This window comes from Triticum dicoccoides, chromosome 7B, assembly GCF_002162155.2.
Source record: "Triticum dicoccoides isolate Atlit2015 ecotype Zavitan chromosome 7B, WEW_v2.0, whole genome shotgun sequence".
Classification (NCBI taxonomy): domain Eukaryota; kingdom Viridiplantae; phylum Streptophyta; class Magnoliopsida; order Poales; family Poaceae; genus Triticum; species Triticum dicoccoides.
In genome coordinates this window covers 176,263,500-176,273,040 of record NC_041393.1, presented here as the reverse complement: position 1 = coordinate 176,273,040, position 9,541 = coordinate 176,263,500, and the positions used below count along the sequence as shown (strand labels likewise).

The window sequence follows — 9,541 nt, the reverse complement described above, 5'->3', positions numbered from 1 at the left end:
GGCGTTATCTCCTAGGAGAGCCTCGAACCTGGGTAAGATTCACCGGTGGGCATGTTTGCGCCTTATCCCGTTTCCTGGCACCGGCGACGTATTATTAGCCCCCTCCATGATAAGCCATCCTTTGGCATATGTCGCATGACACCCCTGACACATGTTTTAGGCGGGCGGCTCATTCCTTCACCGCCTCTTTCTTGGCCTCGGCCAGCGTGCTCTTGAGGGTCTCGACCTCAGACACGTCAGCTATGAGCAAAATTATAACACTCATTCAGATGACAAATAATAGCTGATATCATTTCAGACGCGTTCTTGGTATCATATACCTTGGTTTTCCTCTAACTTCCACCTCAGCTCGAACGCTTCGGCGGCATGGGAAGCTGACGCCTGCATCGCAGTCTGTTTGTTCAAATAGATATGTATGTTAATCTCCTGCATGAGTTATTAAGATGCTTTGTCCGGCCTTTCTTTGCAAACACCGAACAGAGTCTCAGGGGCCACTATCTATACACATGCATTCTTCTCATATATCTAAAAGGCATTATATTACATACCTCAAAGCCTCTCAGAAGGCTTGTGTAGGCCTCGTTCAATCCGCTTTTAGCGGACTAAACCTTACGATGTTCCTCCACAATGGTGGCGCTCTGAAGCGCTTCCACTAGAGTGTCTGGCGCCTCTGTGTTGGTAGAGGTCACCGGTGGAATTGGCGCATCCCCTTCTTTCGAAGGAGGCTGCTCACCTGATTCCGGAGCTGTATGGGTCTCCGGAATAATATTCGGTTGGGGGCCGAATTGGGCATGGCCCTCGTCTCCAGTCTCCATGGGGGTCAATTCCCTCATGTTTCCGGCAGCAGAGGTATCACCCTCTGGCGCCACCTTGACAGCTTCCCGCACCTCTCCCTGACTCGGAAGGGTCCTTCGGGACGACACTCCGGCATTGTCCGTAGCAGTGGGGAGGAGGCCGGTGGAGGCGACTCGCTATCCATTATGTTTGGACCCAGCAAATTCCCCGAAGATGAGGATCGCTGGGGGGAAACGCGAGCCGGACTGCAGCACATAATTCAGTATATTAAAATCACAAGGCGGAAAACCGGAAAGATATATAAGTACAAGTACCTTTGGGTACTTACGATCCGGTCGGGGGCTTCAGCCTCGGGCGCCACTCATCGGCGTCCGATTCAGAGTCATCCGTAAGGGAGATTCTCCCTTTCTTGGATGCCTTCGCCTCCAGATCTGCGGAAGCCTCCCTCTTCTTTCCCCCCCTTAAGGGGAGAATTACTCTCTTCCTCCTCCTCTTCGTCTTCGTCAGGGGAGGAGAGAGTCTTGGTGTCTTCGGACACTACGTATGAACCACCTTTACGGCGGAGGCCACTTTTGGCCTCCTTGCCCTTCTTCTTGGCCTTCTTTTCCGGCGCCTGATATGGCGCCGGAACCAGCATCCTCGTTAACAAAGGGATGGCTGGGTCTTCGGGTAGCGGAACCGGACAGTGAATCTGCTCCGCCTTCTTTGTCCAACCCTGTGGGAAGAATGGAAAGCTTAGTATGCTCCTTGGATTTACAAATAGTAAGGTTTTCAACTTACATGATTCGCCGCGTGAGTACAGTCGAGGCCGAGGTCATCGGTTGTTTTTGTCCATGTCTTTTGGGTCTTGAACATCAGCTTCCACATGTCTTCATGCTTCATGTCGAAGGACCACTGCAGGGGCCGCGGATCGGCCGGATCGAACTCCCATATATACTGAGTACGGCATTGGCAGGGGAGAATCCGGCGAAAGAGCATTACCTGGATTACGCTGGCAAGACTTGTATTCTTGTCTACCATACTCTTAACGCGCTTCTGCAGTGTCATCACCTCGTTGGATGACGCCCAGTCCAGGCCCTTGTTGAGCCAGGATGTCAACCGCAGTGGAGGCCCGGACTTGAACTCGGGAGCGGCGACCCATGTGGTGTCACGGGGTTCCGTGACATAGAACCACTCCTGCTGCCATCCCTTCACGGTCTCCACGAAGGTCCCTTTGGGCCAAGTGACGTTGGGGAGCTTGCTCACCATGGCCCCGCCGCACTCCGCATGTTGACCATCCACCACTTTTGGCTTCACATTGAAGACCTTGAGCCATAGGCCGAAGTGGGGATTGATGTGGAGGAGTGCCTCACACACGACAATGAATGCCGAAATGTTGAGGAAGGAATTCGGGGCTAGATCATGGAAATCTAGCCCGTAGTAAAGTTGGGTAACGCAGTAATTTCAAAAAAAAATCCTAAGCACACGCAAGATCCATCTAGGTGATGCATAGCAACGAGAGGGGAGAGTGTTGTCCACGTACCCTCGTAGACTGAAAGCGGAAGTGTTACGATAACACGGTTGATGTAGTCGTATGTCTTCACGATCCAACCGATCCTAGTACCAAAAGTACGGCACCTTCGCGATCTGCACACGTTCAGCTCGGTGACGTCCCATGAACTCTACATCCAGCTGAGTGTCGAGGGAGAGCTTCGTCAGCACGACGGCGTGATGACGGTGATGATGAAGTTACCTACGCAGGGCTTCGCCTAAGCACTACAACGATGTGACCAAGGTGGAAATCTGTGGAGGGGGACCGCACACGGCTAAGAAAACTGTCAACTTGTGTGTCTATGGAGTGCCCCCTCCCCCGTATATAAAGGACTGGAGGAGGGGGAGGGACGGCCCTCTCATGGTGCGCCCCAAGGGGAGTCCTACTCCCACCGGGAGTAGGATTCCCCCCTTCCCTAGTTGGAGTAGGAGAGGAAGGAAGGAGGAGAGAGGGAGAAGGAAAAGGGGGGCGCCGCCACCCCTTCCCTAGTCCAATTCGGACCCATGGGGGAGGGGGGTGCGGCCTGCCCTGGCCGCCCCCCTCTCTCTCTCTCTCCACTAAGGCCCATATGGCCCATTAGACTCCCGGGGGGGTTCCGGTAATCTCCCGATACTCCGGTAAATGCCCGAACTCACCCGGAACCATTCTGAAGTCCAAACATAGTCATCCAATATATAAATATTTATGTCTCGACCATTTCGAGACTCCTCGTCATGTCCGTGATCACATCCGGGACTCCAAATAATCTTCGGTACATCAAAACACATAAACTCATAATACCGATCGTCACTGAACGTTAAGCGTGCGGACCCTACGGGTTCGAGAACTATGTAGACATGACCGAGACTCATCTCCGATCGATAACCAATAGCGGAACCTAGATGCTCATACTGGTTCCTACATATTCTACGAAGATCTTTATCGGTCAAACCGCATAACAACATATGTTGTTCCCTTTGTCATCGGTATGTTACTTGCCCGAGATTCGATCGTTGGTATCTCAATACCTAGTTCAATCTCGTTACCGGCAAGTCTCTTTACTTGTTCTGTAATGCATCATCCCGCAACTAACTCATTATTCACATTGCTTGCAAGGCTTATAGTGATGTGCATTACCGAGAGGGCCCAGAGATACCTCTCTGAAACACGGAGTGACAAATCCTAATCTCGATCTATGCCAACCCAACAAACACCATCGGAGACACCTGTAGAGCATCTTTTTATAATCACCCAGTTACGTTGTGATGTTTGATAGCATACTAAGTGTTCCTCCGGTATTCGGGAGTTGCATAATCTCATAGTCATAGGAACATGTAGAAGTCATGAAGAAAGCAATAAACAAACTAAACGATCAAGTGCTAAGCTAACGGAATGGGTGAAGTCAATCACATCATTCTCTAATATGTGATCCTGTTAATCAAATGACAACTCATGTCTATGGCTAGGAAACTTAACCATCTTTGATTCAACGAGCTAGTCAAGTAGAGGCATACTAGTGACATTCTGTTTGTCTATGTATTCACACATGTACTAAGTTTCCGGTTAATACAATTCTAGCATGAATAATAAACATTTATCATGATATAAGGAAATATAATAACAACTTTATTATTGCCTCTAGGGCATATTTCCTTCAGTAAAACATAAGGCCATGGATGAAAGGACGGAGGGGAAACCCTAATCCGCAAAGGAAATGAGGGATGAATACTACCCTCTCATTGGGCTCCGGAGTAGGGATGATCTGCTTCTTGGCCGGAAGCCGGTGGGCGATTTCCTTGTCTAAGTACCCCGCTTCCCGGAGCTCCTTGGTGTTCTCTTCCGTGACGGAGGAGGCCATCCACTTGCCCTACGCTCCAGATCCGGACATGGCTAGAGTGTTTTTTGGGGACGGAAGGGATTGAAGCTTGGGCGCTGGAGCTCGAGGGCGGATGGGCTGAGGAAGAAGAAGGTGTGGGGTGAAAAAGTGGATCCTTATCTCCTTATAAAGGCAGTGAATATCAAGCGTCCCCCCCACGAGCCTTAAAACTCGTCTATTCCCAAGGGGTCGTGCAGACGGCATAGTTGGATTAACCAAGCCCGTATTGATGAGAATCCCGGAATAAAGGGACACGATCTCTGCTTTGACAAGATGTGTCACCGGAGGCTGTGTCTTGAAATGCGAAACGGGAGATTGAAAGACGATTCGAAATAATGAAGAAGCCAGACGTAACGTCTCGCCAAAAAAACTATCAGTGAAGACATATTGTGTTTTTTGACTAAGTATTACGCCCTTGTGGTAGTGGGTTGTAACTGTTAAACAGAGCCGGACATAGTTCTCGTTGATCAGCTACTTTGAAGTATTCGGAGGAGGAACCCGCCTTGTAATGCCGAAGACAATCTGTGCGCCGGACACATCGTCATTGAAGCCTGATTCAGGGGCTACTAAGGGAGTCCTGGATTAGGGGGGTCCCCGGGCGTCCGGGCTATGTGACGTGGGCCGGACTGATGGGCCGTGAAGATACAAGACGGAAGGTTTTCTCCCGTGTCTGGATGGGACTCTCCTTTGCGTGGATGTCAAGCTTGACGTTCGGATGTGAAGATTCCTTTCCCTGTAAACCGACTCTGTACAACCCTAGTCCCCTCCGGTGTCTATATAAATCGGAGGGTGCAGTCCGTAGAGGCAATCATAATCATACAGGCTAGACATCTAGGATTTAGCCACTACGATCTAGAGGTAGATCAACTCTTGTAACCCCTATATTCATCAAAGTCAATCAAGCAGGAAGTAGGGGATTACATCCGTTAAGAGGGCCCGAACCTGGGTAAACATCATGTCCCAGTCTCCTGTTACCTTCGATCCTTAGACGCACAGTTCGGGACCCCCTAACCGAGATCCGCCGGTTTTGACACCGACACCGACCTAGTGTGCTAGGCTGAGGACCCCCTTTGTCGGTTTGTCTTGGGCCACTTTTAAGCGGCCCATGGCGATCTACAAGGAAAGTCAAGAAGTGTTGTCATTCATGACAATGGCTCCTTATCCATGGAGGACTCTCCTCCACCAACGTACCCAACTAGGACTCTTGTAATCCTAGGCCTTCGGTATCCTATATAAACCAAGGCTAGAGTAGTCGATAGAACATCTTACATTAGACACAATAATCTCAAGGTAGAACTTCTTTACTTTGTAATCAATCCAATTGCAATAAACACAAGCAAGACGTATGGTATTATCTCCTTGACGAGCCTGAACCTGGGTAAAATCTTGTGTCCTTGTTACCATCATGCTCACACGGTTTGCTTGGAATCCCTAGCCTGAAATCTGCCAGATTTAGCTCCGTTAGACTGGGTTTCTCGGCCGTTGTGCCTATTTAATGTCGACGGACGGACGGATGGGTATCCCTTTTGAATGCGGCGGATATCCGTCAAGTCACGTTGCTCCGACAATGAATAGGCACGGAGACAGGGACATGATGTGGGGACGCTCTCGGCCGGCGCGCTGCTTCAATGCCGCTCTAGTGAGAGGTCATGTCTGTTCTGGGCCGGCATGAATGCGGCGCGAACAAGGGCACTGGAGAGGTTTTCGGATGGGTCCGGGGTGTCCAAGACGTACGCAGTAGCTGTCCAGACGCCTGCAAAGCTCCTCAGCTTGTCTCTGATTTATAGGTAAATAGACATCTGGACCGTTTTGCAGATCGATGAGCTACCATGTTGAATGGCAAATTCTGTTCGGACGAAATGGTTTAGGAGTCCGTGTGGTGACCAATTATCAGCTCTAATTGTCTTGGGTGTGTCTAGCGGGCAGCCGTTGGCCCATTAGCGCTTCACAACGACTGGCTATTAAACGGAAAGTGTTTGTCTCTTTATCCCGATTAGGAAAGATTCCTATGGTCCCAGCTAGTTAAACAGAAAATATCCAACAAACATGTGTTCGGCTGTTTCTACTTTTAATGCATGGACGTATATGGTTTTGTATCATTTAATTCATGATTTACAAATTTCAAAAAGCCATATCTTTCAAACTGCGCATCAAAATTAAGATCCGTTTTCACCCTCCGGATCCTCGCGACGAGATCTTTGAAACTAGATCCCGCATGGGTATGTTTTGACGAATTTTTTTGTGTGCAATTTAGTGCCTCGTTTTGTGCAACTGCCTAGTAGTTGATGTGCAACTAGCTGACCGTGTATGTGCAACTTTTCGCCTATCCCGTGCACGTGCAGTTTTCACTGATGTCACCTCCACCCCTCTCAAACTACCCCTTCCCGTGAGATGTGCAATTTCGTCTATTGCGCAGGCCAACTGCCTAGTAATTGATGTGCAACTTTCCCCTTGCCCGTGGATGTGCTTTCACTTTTTGCTGCATCTGCCAACTTCCTAGTAGTGGATGTGCAACTTCGGATACTGTCACGACCAAATGTCTAACAGTGATGTGCAACTTTTGATCGTACCCCCCATGGATGTGTAGTTTTTTCTTCTAGCAACCGGCCCAAACCACCCCTGTTTTTGAGATTTACAAACTTTAGCACCCTGTCTATATGCAACTTTTCACCATCCTCGTGAATATGGAATTTTTTACCATCCAACTATCCCTGCCTGTGAGATGTGCAACTTCGCATGTTTTCTTGGCCAACTGCCTAGTAGACTATGTGCAACTCCGTTTGTTGCCCTCGCCAACCGAAACTGCATATCGACAAGCAGGGAGAGGAAATAGTTGCACATCGACTAATAGACAGTTGGCTTGAACAACATACTGAGTTGCACATATCCCTAGTAGGGAAGGTGGGCAGAGTGTGCCAATAGTAGACATCCACAAGTAGGGAGGAGAGTTGCACATCTACAACTAGGTAGTTGGCCGGGGCAGTAGACTAGTTGCACATCACAAAAGTCGGTTGTTATGGTTGCTATGTTGTAACCTCATTGGAAGTTCGATCATGTAGCTCTAAATTTGGTTTTGAAAAACAGTTGCATCATGCAGTACTAAAGTTGCACAATGCAGTACTAAAGTTGCACCATATAGCCTCAAAGTTGGCATCAAATTTTTTTCGTCAAAACATACCCATGAAGGACCTAGTTTCAAAGATCTCGTCGCGAGGATTCGGAGGGCGAAAATAGATTTGAATTCTGATGTGCAGTTTGAAAGATATGGCTTTTTAAATTTTTGAAAACCCGAAATAAATACATATGGATCTGCCGTTTTCCAAAGTAAAGGGACAGCGTGAAGGCATTTAATACCGTAGTCACATGTACTAGCGGACAAAAAGATTAGGCATGCATGGGCTGTGAGCCAGGTCGCTCGTTTCCTCTAAAAAGTGCGCGCGCACTTTAAAGAATTTGGGAATTGTCTTCACATGCCAAACAAGGGATTGAGATTCAAAATCAATCTCCCATGACTAATTCCTAGGCAAACTTCCATCCCTAAACTCCCATTCCCTATCTCTGTGGTGTCAAACACGCTGTAGCTTTCAGAAATTTGATTGATGCTTGTGGGAGGGGAAACAATCCCGTGGCCCAAATTTTAACACGGCGCGCAAAAACAAACCATCGAGAAAAACAGAGGGAAAAACGGAAAACCAAAGCGTGGGGAGAGGAACTCCCAACACAGTTCCAAACGGCACCAATGGCCACACACGTCTCCTCCCGCCTCCTCATCCATTTACCGGCGCCCACTGCCGCCGTCGTCACCACAACTTCTCCCAGGCCACGAGAACCCGCCGCAGCACTCACCGCGTCCTACCGGAGGCGCAGGCCACGCCTCGCCGTCTTGGCAGGGGCGGCGCCGAGCGGCGGCGCGGTCGCCCCGGCGGCACCGGCCGGAGAGAACAGGGGCGCCGGACTGACGCCGGACGACGCGCAGAGGTTGGAGGAGTTCCTGAAGGCCGACCTGCCGCACCTGTTCGACGACGTGGGCATCGACCGCTCCGCGTACGACGACCGCGTCCGCTTCCGCGACCCCATCACCCGCTACGACGACATCGACGGCTACCTCGCCAACATCCGCCTCCTCAAGATCATCTTCCGGCCCGACTTCTACCTGCACGACGTCAAGCAGGTCAGCGTCTCTTCCGGCTCGACCGATGCTCACAGTTTGCAGCGAGAATGCGCGTGTGCATTACAAATCGGTGACAGTCTCTGTGAACTAACTAGTGGTTGGGCGCCACCGGGCGCCACCCTGCGTCGCTTGGGAGGAGGACGTTTCTATTTTAAAAAATTACATATGAAATACTTAATTTTCTAGCAATTATACTACTCCGATCCAAAATAAAAAAGAACCCTCAAATTATTATTTTTTGAAATGAAGAACCCTCAAATTATTTTGAGAAATTAAAGTAAGCACATTATTCTAAATCGAAGTAAAGGCAAACTTTCTAGTATATTATATTATGGCTTTATTACATTCATAGAAAGGAGATAAAAGAGTCCTCGCTTCCGTCTAAAAAAACATCTCAGAGAAAAAAAATCCTTACCTCATCTAAAAAGAAAAAAATTACCACTACAGCCTACCAGCGAGCGCAACTTTGCATAAACCTCCATTTAAAAAAATCTCAGAGGTCCTCACCTTCATCTAAAAAGAAAAAAATACATTTAAAAGATAATCCTCACCTTCATCTAAAGAAAATTTCAAAAGATTTCTCACCGCGGCCAACCAGCTTGCGCCACGTGGCATAGCTGGTTGGTCGCCCTTCACGCGACGCTTAGAGCATGGTTAGTAATATAGCCGGCTGCTGGTTATATACATATGCCATGTCATCAAGAGTTAGCAATATTAATTACTCATCACTATTGTACTTGCTCTTAATGGGTTTAATTTGGTTTAGACAGGGCCGTATGAGATTACCACGAGGTGGACCATGGTCATGAAGTTCTCTCTCCTGCCGTGGAAGCCAGAGCTGGTCTTCACCGGGTTGTCGATCATGGGCGTCAACCCACAGAATCTCAAGTTCTGCAGCCATGTGGTTAGCACTCATTCTTGCTTTCACCACACCTTGGAACGTATGTTTTCATTTGAATGCGCAATGGATTCGCCTGCGAGGGAATATATCAGTATTGTGGTCGTTGTGGATATACTTTGTTCTATGAAGTCTAGTTTGGATTTGTAGTCATAGGTCTCGAGCACTGGCGGAGCTAGGGAAGAAGTTTAAGGGGGCAAATGATAAAACATGCAGACCTGAGGGGGCCAAATACTAAATTATCCTTATCTAAACACTCAAAAAAATTTCCTTCACACTTTTTGCTAAGGC

At 48.7% G+C, this 9,541-nt stretch overlaps 1 protein-coding gene across 1 annotated transcript in view; it reads left to right on the top strand.

Moving 5' to 3' along the window:
- The first annotated feature begins 7,886 nt into the window (after positions 1–7,886).
- LOC119337812 overlaps positions 7,887–9,541 on the top strand; it is a 5,163-nt gene continuing 3,508 nt past the window's right edge. Inside the window, exons 1-2 of the mRNA XM_037610030.1 lie at positions 7,887–8,352; positions 9,119–9,256. Of these exons, the coding sequence (XP_037465927.1) occupies positions 7,921–8,352; positions 9,119–9,256 (570 nt within the window). The 5' untranslated portion in view covers positions 7,887–7,920. The remainder of the gene's footprint in view (positions 8,353–9,118; positions 9,257–9,541) is intronic.